General features: G+C 49.4%; 2 protein-coding genes across 2 annotated transcripts; both read right to left on the bottom strand.

Annotated features, from left to right (window-relative positions):
- Positions 1-2,181: 2,181 nt before the first annotated feature.
- Positions 2,182-3,852, bottom strand: Ccl19 (C-C motif chemokine ligand 19). Its single transcript, XM_051165265.1, has 3 exons — positions 3,564-3,852; positions 2,536-2,668; positions 2,182-2,302 (listed from the first exon to the last, which is right to left on the bottom strand). The coding sequence occupies exons 1-3, from the start codon at positions 3,622-3,624 to the stop codon at positions 2,182-2,184; spliced, it is 315 nt and encodes a 104-aa protein (XP_051021222.1). The 5' UTR covers positions 3,625-3,852.
- A 17,568-nt stretch (positions 3,853-21,420) lies between these two features.
- Ccl21 (C-C motif chemokine ligand 21) lies at positions 21,421-22,252 on the bottom strand. The gene is made up of 4 exons (XM_051165795.1): positions 22,096-22,252; positions 21,884-22,004; positions 21,604-21,786; positions 21,421-21,531 (listed from the first exon to the last, which is right to left on the bottom strand). The coding sequence occupies exons 1-4, from the start codon at positions 22,160-22,162 to the stop codon at positions 21,498-21,500; spliced, it is 405 nt and encodes a 134-aa protein (XP_051021752.1). The 5' UTR covers positions 22,163-22,252; the 3' UTR covers positions 21,421-21,497.
- Positions 22,253-25,490: the final 3,238 nt, after the last annotated feature.

The raw sequence follows: 25,490 nt of genomic DNA on the forward strand, positions 1-25,490 counted from the left end.
AGGATTTATGTCTGCTTCCAAGGCAAGCTGACTTGTTGGTTCCCCTGGGACCTGAGCAAGATCTGAGGCAACATCTCCCATGCCTTATGTGTTTGTCTTTTGTCTGTGGGAGCCAGAGCACGTGTGTCAGGGGTGGGGATGGGGGTGGGGATGGATGGAGGTCAGCAGAGTAAGTGCAGGCATGGATGCATGTGGCTAACTTACCTTAGGCATTGGAAACAATTTTCTGGCTATAGAGACTATTCTGGAACTCTACCCCTACCAATCCCACCCTTTGTGACTCTGAGGTCTGAGATACTTGAGGTTTTGAACACCTGTCTGTAGGGGAAGTGGCTGCTCCTGCCACCTCTCCTCTGTGACACTCCATCTCTCAGACACCTGGCTGCTTGAACCTGTCTGGACCACCTAAGAGCTGGAGTGGAACTGAAGAGCGCAACCCTGTCACTACAACTTTCCTTTTAAGGCTTGCCCAGCCGGGTCTGGCTTGGCTACTGGCTAATGTATATCTGATATGAGGCCCTGGGAGTCACACCCAGGAAGCGTCCCAGACACGGAGCAGCCCTGGGAGCTGTCCTAAGAGCCGCAGGGCTTTTGTCCTCCAGACTGGAGACTCACTCCCTGAGACTCAGCGATGCCTGTAGTCCTGGAGCCCATGTGCACAGAAGGGCTGGCCACGAGGCTCCTCCATGCCGAATCTTGCAAGCATCCTTGGCTGCACTTCCTTTCACCCTGTGGGCCTGTCTTCTTATCCTGATCCCTGGCTCCCGGCCAGTGTCTTTGATTCATCTGGACCTAGGGTTGCTCTGGTACCCTGGACCCTGCTCAGACTCTCTGAGATGGGAGAGCTGGTCTGGAGGTCAGACTCAGAATGGAAGATGGGGCTGTCCTCCATGGTTGCTGACCGTTTCTCACGTATTTGTTCATTCCCTAAGCAAATATTTATTGACTTCCCTATCTTGTGCTAGGCGATCCGTTGGAAACCAGCATAGATAGGGCCCTTGTCCAGGAGAAGGACAAACTAGCAAAAATAGATTTCTGTAATGAATGCTGTGTGTGTGTGTGTGTGTGTGTGAGAGAGAGAGAGAGAGAGAGAGAGAGAGAGAGAGAGAGAGAGAGAGAGAGAGAGAGAGAGACAGTCTGAGACACACACACACAGAGACAGACAGACACACACACGCATAGAGAGAGAGAGAGAGAGAGAGAGAGAGAGAGAGAGAGAGAGAGAGACAGATAGACAGAGATAGACAGTCAGAGACAAACACAGACAGACAGACAGACACACAGAGACAGACAGAGAAAGAGAGAGAGAGAGACACAGAGACAGACAGACACACACACACACACACACACACACACAAAGACAGAGAAACAAGAGAGTCAGAGAGACAGACAATTTCCTGGAGGAGGAAATACCCAGACCCCAAAGGGAAGCCAGTATAGGGCAGAGGAGGAAGAAGAGGGTAGGCGCACATGGGATGGCGGCTCCTAGATAGTGGAGCCATGCCTCCTGCCCCTCCTCTTACCCTCACCGAAGCTTCTCAACCTCCCTCCCCCAGACACTTAGATGCTTAATGCTTAACCACCTGCCTGCATGGCAAAGACTTCAGAAAGGTCTGAGGCTTCTTGGGAACTTTGCAAACTGACTTAAGTTTTGTGCGGCTGAATACAGAGTGTTATGGACACCAGGAGACATGGGCTAGGTCCTTACTTGTGGGCCTGGTTCTGGGAGCATCAGGGTGCTAGGTGGAGGCTGGTGAACAGCTTGCTCAGAACTCGTGGGATGGAAATATATCCTGCCGCCACCCCACCTCCCGGTCCCTACTCGTGTCCCCCTGGGGAGAGAGGGAACAGGCAGCCAGCAGAAGCAGACAGATCCAGGGGTACCAAGCAGCTTTATTGGAAGCACTGCCATCTAGCCATGTAGCTATGGGGAGGTGGCGTGCTAGCCACACAAACTCTGCCGTGCACGTTCAGGGTCACACTGACTCTTCTTGGCACAGCCCTGGAAGGGTTAGGTCTGGGCGGCGCATCAGGAAGCCTGGTCCTCTCTTCCGGTCCTGGGTCCATTGACTCAAGACACAGGGCGCCTTTGGTGCTGTCATGCTTGGTTAACCAATGCTGCGTTTGTTCTAAGGGGAGGGAGGAGAGGCAGAGTCACAGGCTGGAATTTCAGACAAGGGTTTAGAGGGTGGAGGTGGCGGGACTGAGGAGCGTCGGGCTTGCCTTTAGTCTTCGGATGATGCGGTCCACCCAGGGCTGGTCTGGGGGTGCACAGAGCTGGTAGCCCCTTAGTGTGGTGAACCTGTAGTCAGAGGAGAGAGAGAGAGAGAGAGAGAGAGAGAGAGAGAGAGAGAGAGAGAGAGAGAGAGAGAGAGAGAGAGAAGCCCTTTGAACAGGTTTCCTAGAAGGTTCTAGAATGAGGAGCAGAGGCTTGGAGGTTGTGTATGGGGACCTGTTTCAGGGGCCCCCATGAAAGGTGGGCAAGGGCCCCCCCAGGGGAGATGGGCGGGGCTAGATGGTCTTCCCACAACTCACACGACAGCGGGCACCCTGCAGCCATCCTGGATAAGAAGGTAGCGGAAGGCTTTCACGATGTTCCCAGGGATGGGGCGCTGGGTCACAGACAGGCAGCAGTCTTCCGCATCATTTGCGCCCCCCAGAGCTGGGGCTGAGATCGGAGAAAGAAGGGGAGACGATGTGTAGACCACGAGGAAGGGAGGCCACAGCCTGAAGTGGCGTTAACTGTGTGTGCACGTGCGTTCGTGCGTATATGCCTGTGTGTGTGTATCTGTGTATGATATTCAGCCATATGTGCTACTGTGGCCCCATCGGCTGCTGAACGTAATGTAGTCTTCTAAGCCATTTAGTATGTAACCATTTCTCTGTGTCTCCCAAACACTGCTCTGGTCATGTACCCTCCCCCAGGTTTTCTCTGTCTTCACCGTGTTGTAGCAAATGGAGAGCTAAGGATTGGTAGTCACAGTGCTGGGACACAGCCAGCAGACTGCCGCGGCACCTGGAGTCCCAGCTATCAGGAAAGCTGAGACATGGGACCACTTGACAGCCAGGAGTTTGAGGCCAGCCTGGGCAACATCAACAGCACCTCTCTCAAAAACTAAACCAAATCAACAGACAAGGCCCCTAAGACTTGACAACAAAAAAGGAATAAATTGATAAGCATGTGTCCATTCCTGCTTCTCCCAAACTGAAGCAAATGCACAGCAAAGCTCTAACCCCCATAACTCCATCGGCAGGATTGAAAACAGGGCTTTGTGCAGGTGAGGCCGATGCTCCGCCCGCTTAGTTACAGCCTGAGGTCCCTCAACAAGATGTCCTGAGGCAGAGACGGGCCAGCTATAGGTCTCAGGAGATGCCACGAGTTGAATCATGTTGGAATTCAGGGATCCAGGCACACTCACACTGACAGGCACACATAGAAGGCACGGGAGCCCTTAGATCCAATGACTCTGAGTTAGCAGGGTCGTTCATGATGGCTGTTACAGTCTGAGATCTAGACATTACCCACACTGTCCCTCCCACCGGACTTACCACCTCAGCCTTACCCGGGAAGGTCCAGAGAAGCACCAGACTGAAGGCCAGTAGTGGGGCCACACAGGGTGCCATGGCAGATGATCCGAGGCAGGCAACTGATGGTGTGTGAGCCCGAGAGCTCTTGGGCGTGTGCAGGGCCTATGAGAGGCTAAAGGCTCTGACGGGTGCGCTGGGAAGGGGTCCAGGAGCGGCAGCGTGTGAGCACGCGTGAGCCTGTGTGAGCCCGAGTGAGCCTGTGTGAGGCTGCCACCCACTCCAATTTATGCTCCAAGCTTTCACTTTCTGCCCAAAAAATTTCCCCTCTATGGCCCATTTTGGGTCTTCCCCTTTACCCCCCTCTGCCCCCTTTTTTCTGGCAAAACATGACCTTGGCTTCCTTTTTCCCCTCACTCGGTGCCTTCCCCTCTGCTTTCTTTGGCTTTAGCTCTGAGAACTTCGACAGCTTGACTAAGAAGAAAACAAAAAAGAAAAAAAAAAAAAGCTGTGTCCTGTCAGCTCCAGGCAGGGCTTGCGCTGTCCTCTCGATGGTGGCATTTGCATCATCAACTGTAGGCCTGGGCTCCAGGCGATCTGGTTAGGGTGGCACGGGGCTAGGAGCAGAGTGGGTGTCTCTATGCCCCCGCTACTGTCTTCTTTCTGTTGAGGCCAGTTTTGAAGTCGGCCCCATGGTACCTTCAGAACAACTATGAGAGACTGGATGGCCTCTGCATCATCACGATGCCTTCCAAGCCACCATCTGGGGACCAGTCCTGCTCTTGGAATAGGCAGAGCTAGAAGCAAAGGTTCCTGAGGAGAGGGCAGGGCCAAGGACCCCTGTCCAATGTCTCGGGTCCCTGTGAGTCAACACCCTGGGTCTCCAAGAGTTGATCGTCAGTCATTCTCCATTTTCTCGAGTCCAATGCCTACGCCAGAGGGACAGCTGGAGGGAGCACGCACAGGCTGGAGCAGCCCTCTCCCTCCATCCTTCTCTCAACCCTGGGAACTGAGAGGGGATTTCTGAGGAGAGGGGCTGGCCAGCTCCTTCTGAGACAAAGCCCTAAATTTCAAGGAATTGGCAGATGAGGGGGAGATAAATGGCTTCCCACCCTTGTGAGAAAGGCCAGAAGAGAAGACCACAAAAGAACAACTAATATATGGGGTACCCACCCAGCCCTCTGTACCCGTGGTCTGGGTCCTCTGCACATGTGTGTTGTATAGAAATGTCTATGTTTGAGTTCATGCCGTCTAGAGACCGGAAGTTGCTATAGTGTGTCTTCTCTCATGATCTTAGTTTTGGAGACAGGGCCTTTCACTAAGCCTAGAACTCACTGACTTGTCAATACCAGCTGGTCAGCGAGCTGCAGGCTCCCTTTGTCCCTGCTTCCCCAAGCACAGAGATGACAGGTGCGTGCCACTTGTGTGCCTAGTTTTCAAGTCGGGTTCTGGGGATCTCGACTCATGTCCTCAGGCTCACACAGCAAGCACCTCACTGTTTCAGCCACCTCTTGAGCCACTGGATCCTCTTTTTAATGTGGGAAGGGGGACTGTGTTCTTACACTTCTGACTTTAACATATTTTGGAATTACGCTCATGTTTTGTATGCTGGGAGGGAACCTCAGTATAGGCTCAATTTTCTTAACAATTGTGTTTTATTATGAACTCACTAACAGAGTGCACTTCACTTACAACCTGACTAACCCAAACAACAGGAAAAGGAGATTAAAGAACACAGTAATGAAACCTTAAAGATATCAGTTCTGAGGAACGATTCTCCTGGAATAGTCAGCAGGCCCTCAGCAAACCCGCAATTCAACCAAGGTTGCTGCTGGAACCTGGAACAGCAGCTGAGGCCCAGAGCCTCAGCCGGAGCCCAAAGCCTTGAAGCCTTTCCTGGAGCAGTTCTCTCTAGGAGCGTCTCTCAGAGTGCAGGGATGAACAGACAAAACAATCCCAAGTCCTCCTCTCCAAAGCCTCCTGTGTTGGATATATATACACACACACATACACACACACACACATACACACACACACACACACACATATCCTTTCAGAGTCTGTGCTAGGATATTTTCAGCTGGCAACATCCAAGCTCCCCCATAAAGTGGTTCGACTTCTAAGGTGGAAAAACATCCTGCTCTCTTCTAAACAAAACCATGTTTATCTCTCCTTCTTCACCTCAGGGCCCAGAACCCGAGTGGAGCTCAGAACAACTCTGAGGCCGTTGGCTCTCTCCTGCCATGGTGGAGACCCCAGGAGTAAGGCCATCAGGCTTGATAGGAAGCCTCACATTTATTATTGCTCTCGCCCTGGAGATGGTCCAGCAAATCGTTTGACCACCTTCCAGATGCTTCTCATGCAAGATAAAATTTGCTCTAGAGTTGCAGGCTTTTTTTTTTTGGTCGGTATTTGAGACAGTGTCTGGGCGTGTAGTTCTGGCTGGTCTGGTGTTCATTTTGTGTAGCTCCGAGTGTCCTCAGAGTCACAGCCACTCTCCAGTTGTAGCCTCTGGAGTGTTAAGATTAGAGGCAAGTTCACCCTGCCCATCTCTAGCTGCAGCCCCTCACTCTCTGACCCTTCAGACTTCTGGGTGGTAGTGAGCCCACCGTAGTCAGGGCTGTCTCCCAGCGACAGGGTTTCCTTGGCTGTCCTGGACTTGCTTTGTAGACCAGGCTGGCCTCAAACTCACAGAGACTCGCCTGCCTCTGCCTCCCGAGTGATGGGATTAAAGGCGTGCGCCACCTCGCCCGGCTTCTCCCAGCATTCTTTAGTCTGGACTCCACCTCTCAAATGGATGTTTTATTAAAATCCTTTCTATTACTTTTTTTTTTTTTGAGAGAGTCCTTACTATCCTGCAACAGTGTATGTAGACCAGACTGGCCTTGAACTCAGTGCACACAACCACATGCAGCTTTTATAACCATCTTTCGAAATATAAACGTGGGACTGGAGAGGTTGCTCAGTGGTTCAGAGCATGTATTGTTCTTTTTTGTTTTTGAGACAGGGTTTCTCTGTGTAGCCTTGGCTGTCCTGGACTTGCTTTGTAGACCAGGCTGGCCTCAAACTCTCAGAGATCCGCCTACCTCTGTCTCCTGAATGCTGGGTTTAAAGGCGTGCGCCACCACCGTCCCATACATGTGTTGTTCTTGAAGAGGGCCTGGATTTGATTCCCAGCACCCACATCATGACAACCTGTAATCCCAGCTCCAGAAGATCTGACCCTCTCTGACCTCCACAGACATGTACACACAAGTAAATAGTAACAAAATGGCTTTAAGTATTGTCCTTTTTTGGTCCCCTCACCCCTGCCCTGGCCAAAAAGTTACTAAAACCCTTGAACTCTCTGTAGTAAAGAGAATCCTTTATGCTAATGAGAAGGGATATAAGGATTGGAAATTCCAGTCCCCTTCAGCTGAGATGATAAACCCATAGCCAGTAACGTCATCAATATGCCTACACAGTGAACCTTCAAAGGGACTGATTTAGGGAGGTTTCTGAAAATCTGAGGAAGTGGGGGGTTCCTCGAAGGACGCAGAAGCTCTGTGCTCCTTCTCACACACCTGTGAACGTCCATCTTTTTTCCTTTTTAAAGATTATTTATTTATTCCGTGTATAGTATTCTGTCTGCATGAAGACCTGCAGGCCACAGCCATCATTACAGATTGTTGGGAGCCACCGTGTGGCTGCTGGGAATTGAACTCAGCATCTTTGGAAGAGCAGTAAGTGTTTTTAACTTCTCTAGCCCCTGTGAACATCTCTTTCAAGACTTTCTCTGTAGCCTTTTGTGGTGGTTTGAATAAGAACCATCCCCACAGGTTCGTAGTTTTGAGTGCGAGGTCATCAGAGAGTGTCACTTCTTGAGAAGGATTAAGAGGCATGGCCTCTTGGGCTTGGAGGTTTCAAAAGCCATGCCAGGCCTGGTGTCATCATCTGTGTGCCTGGGTCAGGATGTAGCTCTCAGCTACGGCTTCAGCGCCCGCCTGTGTGCTGCCATGCTCTGCACCGTGACGGTTATGAACTAAGCCTCTGAAACTTTAAGCAAGCCCCCCAGTTAAACGCTGTCTTTTCTAAGAGTTGCCTCGGTCATGGCGTCTCTTCACAGCAACAGAACAGCAACCAAGACCTCTTTGTAATGTCCTTTATCACAAACAGCAAACGCAATTTCCCAAGTTCTGTGAGCTGTTCTAGCAAGGCAGTCAAGGCAAATGTGAGGCAGGATGGAAAGACAGAAAACAAAGGGGACGTAGCACAGGGAAAGAAGGTCTTTACCCCGGGTCTAGCTTGCCTGTTCTGCTGCCTGAGTGAAGAGACAGACCTCAGCCCAACTGATAAAGCAAAGACTGCCTGCGGAGATGATGTCTTTGCCGAATGACATCTCAAGAGAGGGAGGGGGACTGGAGAGATGGCTCAGCAGTTCAGAGCATTGTCTACTTTTCCAGAGGTTCTGAGTTCAATTCCCAGCAACCACATGGTAGCTCACAACCATCTACAATAAGATCTAGTGCCCTCTTCTGGTGTGCAGGTAGAACACTGTATACATAATAAAATAAAAATCTTAAAAAAAAAAAAAAAAAAAAAGAGGTGTGGGGAGGCTCCAAAGCAACAACTAAGCTTTGCTTACACATGGTCAGAATGTTTGTAACCCTGAGTTCTAATATCAGCATTCTTCTCCCACCCTAAGTCCAGAGATCTAAAGAGCACACCTGGGAGACCCACCTCAGAATTGCATCTACATAAGGAAAATTTTTTAGAAAACAAATCTACACATACAATTTTACTTAAATTTTAATCTTTGAACATTGTTGTAAGTCACGTCTTTTCAAGAGTGTAATTTAGGATCACACAGGATTACACACACACACACACACACACACACACACACACACACACACACACACTGGAGAGACATATAAGAGTGACTTTCAAAAGCCCAAGTCTCTTGGGAGGTGTTCTGTTCTTTTCTCTTAAGACTCTGATGATACCAAGAGTGAGACATTTGTCAGGAGACCCAGGGAATGAGTAACTTCAGCTTGTGAAGCCAGAAATGTCTTTAGTTCTATCAGGAGTTCTGTCTTGGCCAGGGGCCAGAAATGACAGACAGGTTTAGAGGCTCTGGTTTGTGTGCTGGCTTCCTACAATTTCTCTTTCCCCTTGACTGGAGTCTATTCATGGATCAGACACTTTGGTGGCTTTGAAGCTGTCTCCAAAACTCCAGTGCAGCCACGAGGATGCAGAGGTGCAAGGTCATCAACAACCAGTCCAGGTAGACCAGATGGACCAACCAACTCACCTCCCTATGCCCCAACTCAGTAGAGTCTTAGTAACCCTAGACCAAGACCCTCAGTGGCGACCTTCCTGGAGACCCTCCTGCTGCGTGGGAGCCCTGCTTGCTTGCTTTCCCTTAAGCTCTCTTCTATAACAACACTCCTTTCTAAAAACTCACCATTTGCTTCCTATATAATCTGTCCTTTGAGTTCTTGAGACAAAGGCCCTGGAAGCTTCGTGACTACTGATTGTCAGGGACTCTAGTCCCCCCTCATCGAGAAAATCTCTATCCCATGCAGAGAACTCTGCTTTCTCCACTTCAATCCTTCGTCTAAGTACTTAATAAGCTCTAATTCTGCTTCACTTAGCCATCCTGGAATTCCTTGCAGTCCGTTCAAACATCAGCTTTGCCGGCCTGGAGGCCCCTGTGGGGAAGGGAACTCTTCCGGCCACAAGGGGGCTGTGTTGAGCTGTGCCTTCCTGATGCTGCCCCCCTGAAGCCGCTCCCTGGGCTCTCTAGTTCTCTTCAGTCCAGACACTGTTGAGCTGAAGATTTGAGTCCTTCTGACACCCTTTGGGCTCAGCTCCCAGAAGGTTGCTTCCGGGTTAAGATGCCCAGCACAAGCACAGGTTGTGGGTTGTGTGTAACTGCAGGGGTATCCTGAGACTGAGCCAATGCTCCCACCAACAGCCTGGGGTGGGAAGAGTTCCCATATAAGGTAACCAGAGGTTGCCCAAGTCCTGTGTAGTGGGTAGAATGGGAAGTACTTGATCTTCCTCTATCCCTTACAGCATGCTACCTACTTTCTGTCAGCATCCCTGGGGATACTGTACACTTTACCAGAAGAGACTGCCCCAAATGGAATTCTGGGATTGTGTTGCCTGTACATACGGGTACGTGGATAATCTCTTTGCCTGGAGAAAGAGGACCCAGGAAATTGGGGGTGTCACAACGCTGAGAACATCACCAGGGAGACGCAGGATGGGACTTCTCGCTGGCATCGCAGTGTGAACCCTCCTTCTCTCCCCAGTCCTAGCACTCCCCTCAGGAAGGAAGTCCCGGGAGACACAGAGGAGTGTATAGACAGAGGGTAGAGCAGAGCAGGGTGGACACACAATGGGGAGACCAGATGGTGCCCAAAGAGACCTTTGCTTCTGTTTATGTTCTAGCAGGTCTCACATGATCTTCTGAAGTCTCTATAATAAACTGTCTTTGTGCTGTTCATGTGGCTGAAAGGCCTGAGTGTCCTTTAGCAGAAAGCCTCTGGCCATGTGAATTATTTCTTAAAAGACCTAGGGCTCCTAGACCCTGGTTTAGACATTTTTCCATTGACAATATTTTAGTCAGTTCAAGATGTCACATCTCTTCCCAGGACCAGAGACGCCACTTAAGTCTAGTGCCCCAGACTGACTGATAAAGTCCTGTTATCTCATTCCTTGGTTTCATCGATCTATGAAGGAGTGATCCAGCCCAAGTGGAGCTGCAGAGAGGGCTCCTTGGTTAAGAGTGCATGCTGCTGGTGCGGAGGATCCGTGTTTGATTCCCTGTACCCACATAGGAGGCTCAGGAACATGCCACACACCCTGCCCTGCCCCCATTCCTCCCATAACCTAAGCTCCAGGGCAGCGATGCCCTGATACCTTCTTCTGGCCTCTGAAGGCACCTGCATACACACACACACACACACACACACACACACATGTTTAAGCAAAAACAAAAAACAAACCAAAACCAAAACCAAACCAAACAAATCAAGCCAAACAAAACCAATTCTTTGTCTCAGGGTTCTGGGATGAAATTTAGGCTGCAGATCCCCAGTGACAATGTGAGCTAAGGGTGCCTCTGTGCTGTGGCACCACACCTGCCTGGATGTGCGTGCAGCATGCACATGTCCCGGGTCACACAGCTTCGTGGAGATGTTCTCTAGACTTGGTAAAGGCATGGTCCTTATTTTCAGATGGGTCTCTAAGATACACAGCCCCAGAAGGAAGCCGCTGCTGATGGCTTGTAGGGGTGGCCTACGAGGTGACGTAGGGGTGGCCTACAAGGTAACATGCGAAACCTTTTCAATGGGCAGCATTTCAGGCAGTGTGTTTAGCATCTGCACTGTCTAGCGGAGAAGGCCCACAATTTGAAGCTACGCTAATTTTTGTGCAGTGGTCGCCTGCCCTCACCTCTGTAAAGGACCTGGTCGTAGGCCCCTTCTTGGGAAGCTTTTCTGAGTATGTGTTTGCCTTTAGCCAAGGTCACACAATAGCACAGTGCAAAGCTGAAGTGGAGTTTCAGTTCCATCTGCCTTGAGTGCCGCCTGTTGAGACTGATCCCAAGAATCAGCAGGAAGGAGCTCAGCCAAAATAACAGTGTGCAGAGCATCTGTACCACATCCCACAGTGGGTATGCATGCTCAGCCATGAAATAGCAGTGTGCAGAGCATCTGTACCACTTCCCGCAGTGGGTGCGCATGCTGAGCCATGAAATAGCAGCGTGCAGAACATCTGTACCACATCCCGCAGTGGGTGTGCATGCTGAGCCATGAAATAGCAGTGTGCAGAGCATCTGTACCACATCCCGCAGTGGGTGTGCATGCTCAGCCTTGAAATAGCAGCGCGCAGAGCATCTGTACCACATCCCGCAGTGGGTGTGCATGCTCAGCCATGAAATAGCAGTGTGCAGAACATCTGTACCACATCCCGCAGTGGGTGTGCATGCTCAGCCTTGAAATAGCAGCGCGCAGAGCATCTGTACCACATCCCGCAGTGAGTGTGCATGCTCAGCCATGAAATAGCAGCGTGCAGAACATCTGTACCACATCCCGCAGTGAGTGTGCATGCTCAGCCATGAAATAGCAGTGTGCAGAGCATCTGTACCACATCCCGCAGTGAGTGTGCATGCTCAGCCATGAAATAGCAGCGTGCAGAACATCTGTACCACATCCCGCAGTGAGTGTGCATGCTCAGCCATGAAATAGCAGTGTGCAGAGCATCTGTACCACTTCCCGCAGTGGGTGTGCACGGAGCTCTCCTCTGGCAAGTCTACGCCTGTCCCCATCACCGGGAAACAGCAGCAAACAAAGCAGGGGCATTCCTGTGGTTGCAGAAGGAGATAGACAACAACAAACAACAAAACTCTATAGTCAGATGGTAACAGTTGCCAAGAATACAAACAGAGAAAGCAAGAGTGGGCGGCTCAGCGGGGCAGAGAACTTGCTGCTCTTCTAGAGAACCAGAGATCCGGTCCCAACACCCTCACCAAGCGGCTTACACCTGCCTGTAACTCCAGCTCCAGGGAATCCGACACCCTGTTCTGGTTTCTGTAGGCAGCTTCACATGCATGCATATGCAGGTGTGTAGACATACAAATAAAATTTAAATTATTAAAAGAAAAAAAGAGGGCAAGAGGCTGGGGGTAGTGGCATATGCCTTTGATCCCAACACTTCAATCCCAGTAAGAGCCAGGGCTACATGATGAGACTATGTCAAAAAAAAAAAAAAAAAAAAAAAAAAAAAAAAAAAAAAAAGTAACAAAGGTAGGGAGTGCAGGGGCCCACACAGAGATCTGGGGAAAATATTCTTGACAAAACAACAGATTCAAAGGTCGTGGCCAAAAGAAGAAAGCAGTAGGAGACAGATGATAAAGGATAAGGCTGCATAGCTGTCAGCCTCTGCGGGGTTCTACTTTGCTGAGTGACTCAAGGAGCCATTAGAGGGATGATCAGGGCCCCGACACAATCGGCTTCATGTTTAAAAGACCCTGAGTGGCTATTAAATGTAGGCTAGAGCAAAGACGGGTATGAATGGAAGCGAGGCATTGGGGCTAATGGCCGTGGCAGTAACTGAGGGGACAGAGGTGGGGTTTGGGGTTGGTGAGAAGTGCTCAGATTCTGGAAAGAACGTAGAACCAGGGCTCAGCAGAGAACATGAGAGAAAGCAGAGGCGAGGATGCCTCAGGCTGGAAGCCATCATTGAATGGACTAGCTATCAAGATGGGGATGGCGGCAGAGAATTGGGCTTGTCGGGAGGTGGGCAGGAACTTGTTTCTCACTGGCTGAGTTGAAGCTGAGCTCTGGATACAGAGATGGAAATGTTAAGTAGGTAGTTGGCTGCGTCTGGAGTTCAAGAGGTAGATGCTACCTGAAGATACACGCTTGGCAGCATGTGGGTGGGAGGTAAGGGCTGAAGACAATGACATCATCGAGAAAGGGAGTGTGGGTAGAAGAGGCCCCAAGTTCCGAGCCCCTCGAGGCTTGCCAACGCTAAACACCAGGGATGTGGGAAGCTGGGGAGGTGGTTCAGTTGGTAAAGTGCTTGCCATGCAGGCACGAAGACATATGTTTGCACCCCCAGCACCCCCACAAAAGCCAGGTACGGCGGTGCATATCTGTAGTCCCAGCATTGGGAAGGCCGAGACAGGGGAATTCTCTGAGCTTGCTAGCCAGCCCGTCTAGCTCCCTCTGTTGGTCTCAGGGTTAGTGGGAGACCCTGTTTCAGAAAGTAAGGTGGACAGGCTGGAGAGGCAGCTTAGTGGTTCATGAGTGTTTGCAGGGGCTGCAGAGGACGGATGGAGTTCAGGCACCGGCACTCATCTGGGTGGCTCACAAGTGCCTGCAACTCCAGATCTAAGGTATTTGACATCCTCTGCTAGCTTCCTCGGGCACTTACATGCACACTTGCATGTGCGCGTGCATGCACACACACACACACACACACACTCAGCGCATGCACACACGCGCACACTACACATGCACACACTATACATCACACGCACATGTGCACACGCACACACATGCATGCACACACATACCTCACACCACACATGCACACACACGTGCACACACACGCGCGTACACACCCACACTATAAAATAATAGAAGGTGGAGAGTGACTGAAGAAGATAACCATACTGACCTCTGGCTTCCACATACACATGTATAAGTTCTCACACACCCAAATGCACATGTGTAAATGCACACACACAATTGGAGAGGTGAGGAGGAATCAAGGAAGGAGGGGGCAAGCAGGGGTGCTAGGAAAGTGCCTTCTTGTAAGGCTAACAGGGAGAGGACACGGGGTTTGTGGTGGTTGATAGTGACCGGAACCAAACAGCTTTGAGATAAGCCTTGTGTAAACCTGCGAGAGATTTTCTCGGTCAGATTGATTGAACCAAGAGGACTCATTCTCACCGTGGGCAGGTCAGCTTCTTCTGTTGGTTGAGCCGGATCTGAGGTCCCTGGGAAAAAAGCTTTCGCTGTTTGCCTGCTTGCCTGTGCGACTTGCTGCTGAGTTCATCTAACTTGTCACTGCCCCCAGAGAGAACTCAGTTTCTACAGCCTTCCAATATGGGGCAAGGCTAGCAGCTCTTTAGGAATCCCAGCCCTTCATGGCCAGACAGAGACTGCAGAAGCATCTGGCCTGGTCTGCCGGGAAGCTAGCTAGCTCTCAGTCTCGACAGGGTTGGACTACTCAAGACGATTTTATGCAGGCCAATTATATATATATTCTCCCCCCGCCCCAAATTGGCTTTCAGTCATCCACACCCAGCCATTGGTTTAGATTTCATTGAGAGTAGGGGCGGGGCCAGGGATGGAGACTTGCGGATCACAGAGGTAGCTGTGAAATGTTTTCTTTTTTTGTTTTTTGAGGCAGGGTTTCTCTGTGTAGCCTTAGCTGTCCTGGACTCCCTTTGTAGACCAGGCTGGCCTTGAACTCACAGCGATCCTTCTGCCTCTGCCTCCCGAGTGCTGGGATTAAAGGCATGCGCCACCACGCCCGGCCGAAATGTTTTTTACTATATGCATGGAGCCTGCAGAGCTACCACCGCCCTCAGTTTAGCCTCTACTCAGCCACATTGCCTTTGTGAGGCTCCTGGTTCAGTGACAGGCCTGGGAAAGTTGTCCCGTTAGGATACATCGGGTGGGCTTAGCTCAGCTCGGTTTTGCATCCGCGAAGGAACCTGCCTGCATCGTCTTTATGCACCCTGACCAAATAAATCCTTGCGCCAGAGCTGGGAGAATTGGATGACAGGGCCTTTGTCATTCGGCTAAGAAACTCTCTTGTGTTGGTGTAGAAGGTGTCGGCTGATGTGGTCCCAAGTGTCTCCACTCCGGGGCCAGCAGGGGGCGCCCCGAGCCTGGAAAGGACGGCTTTAGTCTAGAGCAAGTCTTAGCATCCCGAATCGCCGAGTCTCCAATGTCTTTTGTCCCCTCCCAACTCCTCGCAAAGTGGACAGGGTGGGGGTGGCACAGGGCATGGGGCTAGCATTCCAGCGTGGGCTCCTGTCCCGAAAGTCCTAGCCCCAGACCTTGAGGTCTAAGGGTATTCAAGCCGGTGAGAGGGTGGCAGTGAATAGAAGACGCGTAAATAACGCTTGACATAAAGGCCGGAGAAAGTTCACATCACACCCAGCGCTTTCCTTCTCGACATAGGCTCCTAAACTACTTAGCAGCAGAACCCGCTCTAAGCAAAGGTCTCCTTATTTCCCGGAGGGTTTCTGAGAGACTAAATGCCGCTTTTGCGTCTGATGAAAAGCTTGAATCTGAAGAGCGGAAAAGAAATTCGTCCTGTTCGTAAATGGACACAGATAAACGATAAATCTCTGGCCCAACACGATACGCATCAAAAAGCAAAACAAAACAACAAACAAATTAAAAGAAAAAAAAGTTGCGCAAGGATGAAGCGCGCAAGCCGGGGTTGTTTTGTCTTTAGTCGACCTTGGACCGCGGCGATGCTGCTGCCCCCTGGTGGCAGAGCCTCTGTTCGTCCCTGCCTTCGCCGTCGGCCTGGAGTGTCCAGAACAGAAACTGACACACATTTGTAAGTGTGCCCGCCAAAAACCTGTCCAACTCCCCCCACACCCCACACTTAAGGGAAATGGGATGTCGTCTTCTTAAGGTTTCTTCTGGCTGACTTGGGATGAATACTGCCTTTGTAGGGGCCCAAATAAAATTGGGGGAGATGGTTAAGCAAGCTAAGAATAGCATTTGTGGTCCAGTTTCTGTTTGTTTGTTTGTTTCCCCAAGACAGCGTTTCTCTGTATAGCCTTGGCTGTCCTGGACTCACTTTGTAGACCAGGCTGGCCTCGAACTCACAACGATCTGCCTGCCTCTACCTCCCGAGTGCTGGGATTAAAGGCTTGCGGCACCACCGCCTGGCTGTGGTCCAGTTTCTAAATGTTGAGAAGTTCCAGGCGTAATTAGAGTCCTGCGCAGGACAGTCTGAAATGCTGGACAAATTGGGATCCGAAGCTTTCTTTGAAGCTGTTCTGTTCTGATGAGGGGCAGCAACTGAGGCATTTAAAGATTTTTTTTTTTTTTTTAATTTTAAAGATTCATTGTCAATGAGACAGGTTGACTCCTGGCAACACCCAGCCTACCTGGAAGAGGATGATGAGCATCATGGAACCTCCTTGTGGAGATGGCTTCAGTGGTGGCAAACCAGCCACTGGGCAAAAAGTCCTCATTTGTGCCACTAACAGAATTCTGTCTAAAAGTGGGCAAAGCTTGGATGCAGATGTGTGTGTGTGTGTGTGTGTGTGTGTGTGTGTGTGTGTCATTTTAAAAGGAAGAAAAAACTTACATGACTAGAAGAAAAGGCAGGGCAGTTTTGACATTCATAGAAATGATAATTCACTGATCAAGAACCATGGCAAAGAATAGAAACATTGATGATTTTAACAAATCAGTATCATCTTGTATCAAAATACAAGAAGAAAATATACCAGATAGATGGGGGAAAGAGAAAACTTCACAAAAGAGGCCAGTTGCTGCAGGAGACATGTCCCCACAGGCAAATGACTAAAGCCAGGAGGGAAACTATTTTGAACTTTCATAGACAACAAGCGACACACCCCACATTTCTGACCTTTACTGGGTCACAGACAGAAACGGATGCCGTAGGTATGGTGTGTGTGCTGTGCTGGGCCGGATTACCCCATCATAAAACAAATGATATTATAACTAATAATGGCTCTCAGTGGCCAGGAGACTGATGAGTAAAGGATGAAGTGGATTAGGGGTTGGGGCTAGAGAGATGGCTCAGCCAGTAAGAGCACTGGCTACACAAGCACAGGTGCCTGGGTTCAAGTCTCAGCACCCATGTAAAAAACTGGGCGTGGCCACACTTGGGCCTGTGACCCTAACACTATGGGGGACAGACGTAGGGTATCTGTTGGGGCTTGCTGGCCCCACTTGGCCCCACTCGGTAAGCAAACAAGCAAACTATAGACGTGTGAAGTTGCAGCCAGCTAGGTGTCGTGATTGGAGGGTTGTTAAGATACGGCTTCTTACCCTAAGGTTTGCTTTCAGGTATTTTGTTGACACTGTGAATGCCTCAGGGTTGGCTCTAAAGAGGCTAAAGGACTGACAAGGAGGAGTAAAGCAAGGGATGTGAGAAGTGCCAGACTCTGCAGCAGCTCTGAGAGAGAGCTGGTCCATAAGTGTGCATGCTCTTGTCATAGGAGAGAGAGTGATGAAACAGTTTAAACAAATGGGATTAGTAACTTCCTGAATGGCCCTGACCGGGACTTACTGTTGGAAGTGATAATTCAGTTAAAAAGGCCGTGACTCGCCAAGCATGGTGGTGCATGCCTTTAATCCCAATACTCAGGAGGCAGAGGCAGAGGCAGAGGCAGGTGGATTGCTGTGAGTTCGAGGCCATCCTGGTCTACAAAGTGAGTCCAGGATAGTCAAGGCTACACAGAGAGACCCTGTCTGAAGAAAAGAAGGGCATTTGATGTCCTGTTCTGATCTCAATGTGTGTGATGAGGCTCATGCACCAGCACACACACACACACACACACACACACACACACACACCTTAAAAATTGACAAAAAGCATTAGATGTCTTAAGTAGCCTGAGCTATATAGGAAAACCCCGTCTAAAAACAACAACAAATGGCCCAGCAGGATGGATCATTAGGTGAAGGTTCTACTGAAAAGATTGGTGACCTGAGTGGTTACTTTCCTAGCCAGCAGTTTAGTGTTACCTTAAAAAAAGACTTATTTTTCAATCTCTTTCTCTCTCCCTCCTCTCTCCCCTCCACCTCCATCTCTTCTCTCTCTCTCTCTCTCTCTCTCTCTTTCTCTCTCTCTCTCTCTCTCTGTGTGTGTGTATGAATCCTTGGGCATTGTATACATGTGCACAAAAGCACAAACATAGTTGAAAACAAATTTAAATCTTTGTTAAAAATATATTTATTTATTTATTATTTATTTATACAGTGTTCTGCCTGTATGTATGCCTACACAGCAGAAGAAGGCACCAGATCTCATTCTAGATGGTTGTGAACCACCATGTGGTTTCTGGGAATTGAACTCAGGACCTCTGGAAGAGCAGCCAGTGCTCTTAACCTCTGAGCCATCTCTCCAGCTCCCACAAATTTAAATCTTAAATAAAAGAAAAATAAGAATCTAGGAGTGGGTCCAGTAAAGTGTTGCACAGGGCACCCGCCTGGCATGCATGACGTCCTAGCTTCAATCTCCATTATGGCTTGAAAGGAAATAAAGAAGAGGAAATGGAGTAACAAAGAGAAGTAAGGAGCATGCGCACTTCACTCCTTGCTTTTCTTTGCATAATCATCATCATGTAAGTAGCTCGTGATAGCTGCCCGCAGAAGGTGCAGTGGCAGCAGAGTCGGAAAGAGAGCTACATCCTCACTCCCCACAGTAAGAAGTCTACCGGTGACACTCAACGGGAACCAGGAAAGAGTTCCGAGGATCTGGACATGTGGAGCCTACTCCCAGAAGAAATACCTTAAGAGTTAAAAGTCGTGGGGACTGATGGTTCAGAAGAAGATTCTGGCACTTCCTTGTTAGGAAAAAAAATTTAAAATGCTTTTAAAGCCATGAGTAGGTTTACATGATTAAAAAAATATATGGGATTAAGGAAGAACAGGACAGCATTGTCAAAGAGCAAGAAAGACATGGAAAGTGGTTCCTCATTCTCTTATGAAAAAATAATTGATTGCATGTTTATTGAGATCAGGGCTGGAGGCAAATGCCAGTCACATGGCCCAGCGAGTCATTTAGTGAGCTGTGAAATCTTTTCTTTCTTTCTTTCTTTTTTCTTTCTTTGGTACTGGATATTTGAGCCAAGGGTCTCTCACATTCTAATTCAACATTCACCTACTCAGTCACATCCTGGGCTATGTTTGTTTTTACTTAAAAGAAGTTTGTTTGTTTTTTTTAAGTTGAGACAGTGTTTCCTAGGCTAACCTTGGACTTATTTTCTAGCCAGGTAGGCTGCTAGTGTGTGATCTGCCTGCCTCAGCCTCCCAAGTAGCTGGGATTACAGCTCTTGTGCCAGCAGGCCTGGCTAAGTTTTGCTTCTGCCTGATTTCCCTCTCGCTTTAGAGAGGGTATGCATTTGGGTAGGGCTGAGAATAGAGGCTTCTAGATATGAAAGGCCCCCTTACCTTTGCTAAAAGCCGGGTTCTAATGTAAGCCCAGGAAGAGGTTAAACTCTGGAGGGTTGTGGGGGAGGGGATTTTCTAGACTGTCTTGCAGGTCCAGCTGCTATGGTCACTGGGCTCTAACTCCTGGCAGCTAGGGAAGTGACAGGCAGATGGCTTCAGGGGCATAGGGAGGCTCTCAGGTCAAAGTTCAGAGGCTCTAGTGTCAGAATTCCCATGGCTCAAATTTGGCCTAGTTCTGAAGAGGCATAACCTGTGCTGGGACCCGGGGCGTCAGAGTGTTCCCTGGCCACGTCCCAAGCTGGCAAGGCTGTGGGAACTGGTGGGTGCAGGCAGGACGCCTCACCTGGGACTCAGGTTTTGATAGAGGGGGTTCCCTATGAGAGAGAATCTGATTCCAAGGGGATCGGAATAGGAATGGCGTTGATTAAATAAATAGGCATTTTATAACGCAGTATGCTGTGCACATCTGAGTTTGCAGGCTAAGATCACCCCTGATTACACAGAGACTAACGGGGACCCTAGTCTTCACCAACCCTCAAGAGGACCAAGGGGCTGATTGCAGACGCTTTGACGACTGTAAGGATGTGCTGCGGCCTCAGTAGCTCCCTAGTCCCCCCGCCCGCCCCCGCCTCTCCCGCCTCCCGCCTTCCTCGTCCTCCCTCAGGATCTGTCCTCACATCATCCAGTGATTCTCTTGGCCCTGCATGGGGACAGGACGGTATCTGCTCTAAGGAGAGGCAGAGGGAAGCCTGGCTGGAGCCTCCGTGAAGGGAAGATAGATTTGCGTTTGAATCCTTGGCTTCCCAAGGCCTGTCCCAGGTGACTTTGTCCTTGCCTTCCAGAAACTAGAGGAGAGGGTTGAGGAGATGATGCAGTGGGCAAGGGCACCGGCCGCGAAGCCAAAGGGACCTGAGTTCAGATCCCCAAGCATCCATTAAAAGCCAAGCACGGCTGCACTAGGGTTACAGGGGAGGGACAAGTGGATCTGAGCAGCTCACGGGCTACCCAGCCTAGCGAAATGTGGTTCTCAGGTTCAAAGGAGAGAACACCTTAAAAAAATAAGGTTGAGAGCTGTTGAGGACGACAGCTCCTCTGGCCTCTTCGTGTTCCCCCACAAATGTGAATATAGCACACAACACGCATGCACACAGGCACGCATGCACCATGCACACACACCCACTAACAACAACGATAGAAGAGATTAGAGGCGCTTGAGGACTCTAGGACCTAGCTGCAGGAGAAGAGAAGAAAAAGGGAGGAAGTCAAGGCGGAGGCTTTCCTATCTGGAAGCCAGTCAAGGAGGCAGGGAGCGAGGATTAGGTTGGGAAGAAACCGCAACAGCTCTGTGAAACAAAAGAAGAGGCGGGACAGAGCCTCAGTCAGCAGGGAGGCCCTCTGGGTCTTAGGGATCAGGGCTGTGGGGGTCCAACAAACAGGCTGCTTTTCACTCCTGGAGGAAGGGGGCGGGGCTGGGCTCAAAGCCCTGCAGAGCCATGGGGTGTGTGTATGTGTGAGTACGTGTGCACATGTGTGTGTGTGCACATGTGTGTGCGTGCACGTGTGAATGTGTGTTGTGAATGTGTGTGTCTGTGAGTGTGTGTTATGAATGTGTGTGTGTTGTGAATATGTGTGAGTGTATGTGTCTATGTGTGTTGTGAATGTGTGTGTTTGTGAGTGTGTGTTGTAAATGTGTGTGAGTGAGTGTGTGTGTGTGTGTGAATGTGTGCGTCCCTACTCATGCCCTGGTTCTATGGTCTTTCCATTGACAGTTCCCTGGGAGCCCTTGCCTCACACTGATCCCGTTACCCTCCCTTCACCTGGAGACCAAGAAACTATTGGAGTAGGTATGCAAGCGGGACCCAGAGAATATGCCTTCACCCTGAAACTGCCCCCCTGAGAACACGAGTGCCCAGGAACAGAGGTATTTGGAATAGCGTTTTATTCAGGTGTAAATCGTATTTGCAAGGGAAAGGGCGGAGGGCCGCGCGGATAGCAAGGTCAGGTCTTGGCACCTGAGTGGCCTCCTAGAGGGGACAGTCCTGCTGTCTCCTTCTTCATCCCCGGGAAGACTCTCTTTCTTTGGACTCTCTGGGTCTGTCCCGGGGAAGGCAGCTCAGCCACAGAAGAGAGGGATGGCCTTGCGGATGGGATGGCTGAAGCCTGACAAAGGTGGCTGCTAGGGGAGGGGTGGTCCTGAGCCTTTCTGTTTTCTGACTCCCTCTTTGCAGGTGCATTGGAGCGCGAAGCGGTGGTGACGCTCACGGAGGATCTCCTGGGCTCCAGGCTGGCCATCGGCTACGGCCCTCTGGGAGTCTGCGACTGTCCAGTCCTGGGACCGGAGAAGAGAGGTTGTGAGAGGCCCATCTTGGAGGCTCCGCTTGGCTTCCCTTCCCAGCCTCACCTCTTGCAGCCTTTGGAGCCTTTTCCTTTCTTGCCAGATTTAGAGGTTCCTCGGTTCTTCCTGCAGCCCGGGCTCTGTTTCCGTGGGGCTGGAGGCTGGTCCAGCCGTTGCATGAGCTTCTGCACCCAGGGCTCTGCTGGGTTTGCGCAGAGCTCAGCCTGGGAGTGCTTCCGGGGCGAGAACCTGAGGGTTGGAGAGTAGCACACAGCTTTCTTAGTCTGCCCCCAGATACTCCCCCAACTCAACCACAGCCTGCACCCAACCCCTTCGGTGCGCTCACAGGATTGCTGGGATGGGGCAGCCCAAGCTTGGCTCTTGCTTCCTGTAGCCTCGGACAATGCCGTAGGGGATCTTCCTCTGGCTGTACTTGAGGCAGCAGTCCTGACCTCCCCCGTCACTGCCTGCAAGGTAGGTGCAGAGACGCAGGGGCGGCTTACAAGGTGTCCCTCTGGCCTCCTTCCCCAACTAGAGCCTCTCCTCCCTCCTTGGTACCTTGGGTCCAGGGGATGCAGAGAGCCAGGGCCAGGCTAAGGAGGCTCAGAGCCAGGGTCTGAGCCATGGCTGTGGCTGAGTTGAGGGTGAGACCAGAGCTGTAGGTGAGATGGGGTCTGTGTGTGGGCTGCCACTGGCTGGCTGCCTATTTATGCAGTCCGAGACTTTCGCTTCCCTCGCTCCCCCTCCCTCCCTTTTCCTGCCAGTTGGATCAGATGGATGGCGGATGGCGCTAGTGTGAGCTTCTCTACCATCAGCTCCTAACTGCCTGTCTCCTCATCTCTTCCTGGTCCTTCCAGCCGCTGTGCCCAAGGGCGATGGCTTCCTCACTGCCTTCCAGGCCCCACACACTTCCTCCCCTCCCAGCAGCTAATTGCCTAGTGACTGATATATCTATATCTATATATAGGCAGCAATTTAGATTCTTGGCGTGCAGATGTGTTCTCTGATTCTATGGGTCTCCTGTTGTTAGCGCACACAATATGAAAGTTTTGTGAAGTCCACCCCACCCCCACCCCCCACCAATTAGCTGTGGTGTTGATATCACAGCATCATAAGAATGGAAGTGGTGAGTGAGGGTGCAGCAGTTGAACTCTGGTCCTCTGCAAAAGCAGTGTCTCTTCTTGTCTTTTCTTTCTTTCTTTCGTTCTTTTTGTTTTTGTTTTTCCGAGACAGGGTTTCTCTATGTTGTCTTGGCTGTCCTGGACTCTCTCTGTAGACCAGGCTGGCCTCAAAGATCGGCCTGCCTCTGCCTCCCGAGTGCTGGGATTAAAGGCGTGCACCACCACGCCGGGCTGCAGTATCTGTTCTTAAGGACTGATCCATCTTTCTGGCCCTCCCTCATGTTTTGGTTTGTTGTTGCTTTTTAAAAAAATTTTCTTTGATGTTTTGAGATTACAATATAATTACACAATCTCCCCCTCCCTATTCTTCCTAGGGATTCTAGTAGAGATTGTACCTACCTGCGGACCTCTTAGGTTGGTGTTGTTATTTTAGGAATAGTGAATCTTCCAATCCACGAATAAGTGATTAAAAAATTTTGTTCAGTGCCTGCTTTAATTAGCAATATTTTGTATCTTTCAAAGTATAAGTCTTCTACCTACTTGATTAAGTTTGTCTATATGTATTTTGTTTGATGCAGCTATAAGCGTAATTGTTTTCTTGATTTCCTTTTAGGATTTTGTTGTTGTTACTTTTTTGAGATAGCTTCTCTGTGTAGGTGACCTGAGACTCACTCTGTAGACCAGGCTGACCTTGAACTCACAGAGCTCCACCAGCCTCTGCCTCCTGAGTGCTGGGACTATTAAGTGCTAATGCATAGGTGTCCAACTGATATTTTTTTGTGTTTTGGTTTGCATCTTCAAGCTTTGCTAAATTAATATACTAAACATTAAACATGTGTGTGTAGTTTCCTTAAGGTTTTCAACATACAAAGTCATGCCATATGTTAATAACGACAAATTTTATTTTTAATTAGGATCTCTCTCTCTCTTTCTCTCTCTCTGTAACTTGCACTGTTGGGTTGAGGTGAGTGTGGGCATCTTGTCTTGCTCCTGATCTGAAGAGAGTTAACATCTTCGCTCGTTGCCAGTGATGCTCACTGTGGGTTTCTCGTGTATCCATTGCTGTGTTGGGAGAAGTTTCTTTCCCTCTTCAGGGACCGAGTGTTACTTTCTTATCATGAAAGGGCACTGGATCTACCTTTTTAGTCATGTGGTGAGATCATAGAAGTTTCTCTTTCATGTTAATATGACTTTTTATTTTGAACTGTTGTACCCTGAGAGAAAATTCCATTTGGTCATTGTATATAATACTTTACTATGCTGCTGAGTTTGTTTTTCAAAAAATATTTTGTGGAGGACTTCTGTCTTTGTATTTTCACTTATAAGGGATGTAGGTCAGTTTACAGTTTATTTATTTATTTATTTTGCCTTTGGGTGGCTTTGCTGTTGTTTTGTTTTATTTTTGTATTTTGTTTTCAAGACAGAGTTTCTCTGTGCAACCTTGGCTGTCCTGGACTTACTTTGTAGTACCAGGCTGGCCTCGAACTCACAGAGATCAGCTTGCCTCTGGGGGGGCGGGCGGGACACAGGTGTGACCACCGCACCTGGCTTTCTAGCAGCATCTTTATCCAGCCTTGGTGTCAAGTGATGCTGACCTCGGAGAATGTGCTGGAGAAGATGCCAGCTCTTCAGATCTTGACAATGTTGGGCACAATCGATGAGCAAACTGTTCTAAATGCCCGACAGAAGTCACACGTGTGCCTTTAGACCTGGTATTTTCTCAGTTTGGTATTTTTAAAATGTTATTCCTTTTTCAGTCTCCTTACTTGATGCCGACCCATTCAGTTTGTATGTTTCTTCTTTAGCTGGTTTTGGTCGTTTTTGTGAGCTCTGAATTTGTCCATCTCACCTAGGTTGTCTAACTTGTTGCAACAGGGTTGTACATAGCACCCTCTTTTTTTGTTTTTGTTTTGAGGCAGGGTTTCCTAGCTTGTCCTGGAACTCACTTTGTAGACCAAACTCAAAGAGATCCTCCTGCCTCTGCCTACTGAGTGCTGGGATTAAAGGTATGCACCACCACGTCTGGTTTATTGGACCTTCTTACAACTCTTTTTATTTATGTCAAATTATAGTGATGTCCCATCCCTACTTTGATTTCTGACTTTAATGACTTGATTTTTAAAAACATTTTTTATTTTATTTCATGTGATGGGTGTTTTTGCCTATCCGTGTCTGTGCACATGTGTATGCAGCGCTCCTGGAGGTCAGAAGCAGATGTCAGATCCCCTGGAACTGGATCTGTTATAGGTGGTTGGGAGCCACCGAGTAGGCTTTGATAACTGAGCCTGAGTCCTGTGGAAGAGCAGCCAGTGCTCTTAACCACTGAGTTTTCTCTCCAGCTCTTGAAATTTTCTAAATTAATTTCTTTGAGACAGGTCACTTGATATAACCCTGGCTGTCCTGGAACAAATATGTAGATCAGGCTGGCTTTGGATTCAGAGATCTCTCCTCCTAAGTGCTACTATTAAAGGCACTGATTTTTTTTTCTTTATTGTCTTTCTATTCTTCTCCTCCTCCTCCTCCTTCTTCCTTGTTTTTGTTTTGTTTTGTTTGTTTGTTTTTCAAGACAGGGTTTCTCTTGTAGCTTTGGCTGTGCTAGACTCTCTTTGTAGACTAGGCTGGCCTCAAACTCACAGCGATCTGCCTGCTTCTGCCTTCTGAGTGCTGGGATTAAAGGTGTGCGCCATCGTGCCCATCTGTTTTTCTATTCTTCATTTCATTTATCTCCGCTTTAATCTGTATCATTTCCTTCTTTTTACATATTTGGATTTAGTTTGTTCCTCGTCTTTTGTCCTGTTAAGGACCTTACAGTCTGCGCTGACAGCTAAGACA

The sequence above is a fragment of the Acomys russatus genome, chromosome 2 (genome assembly GCF_903995435.1).
Source record: "Acomys russatus chromosome 2, mAcoRus1.1, whole genome shotgun sequence".
Taxonomy (NCBI): domain Eukaryota; kingdom Metazoa; phylum Chordata; class Mammalia; order Rodentia; family Muridae; genus Acomys; species Acomys russatus.

Bases quoted from the DNA above. Each gene is read 5' to 3' on its own strand.
- Ccl19 (XM_051165265.1), bottom strand. From the start codon at position 3,624: ATGGCACCCTGTGTGGCCCCACTACTGGCCTTCAGTCTGGTGCTTCTC. The intron at 2,669-3,563 runs GTAAGGCTGAGG...CTCCGATCTCAG, and splicing joins GCTTCTCTGGACCTTCCCGG to CCCCAGCTCTGGGGGGCGCA. The intron at 2,303-2,535 runs GTGAGTTGTGGG...CTCTGACTACAG, and splicing joins TGCAGGGTGCCCGCTGTCGT to GTTCACCACACTAAGGGGCT.
- Ccl21 (XM_051165795.1), bottom strand. From the start codon at position 22,162: ATGGCTCAGACCCTGGCTCTGAGCCTCCTTAGCCTGGCCCTGGCTCTC. The intron at 22,005-22,095 runs GTACCAAGGAGG...CCTACCTTGCAG, and splicing joins CTGCATCCCCTGGACCCAAG to GCAGTGACGGGGGAGGTCAG. The intron at 21,532-21,603 runs GTGAGGCTGGGA...CTCCGGTCCCAG, and splicing joins GGCTCCAAAGGCTGCAAGAG to GACTGGACAGTCGCAGACTC.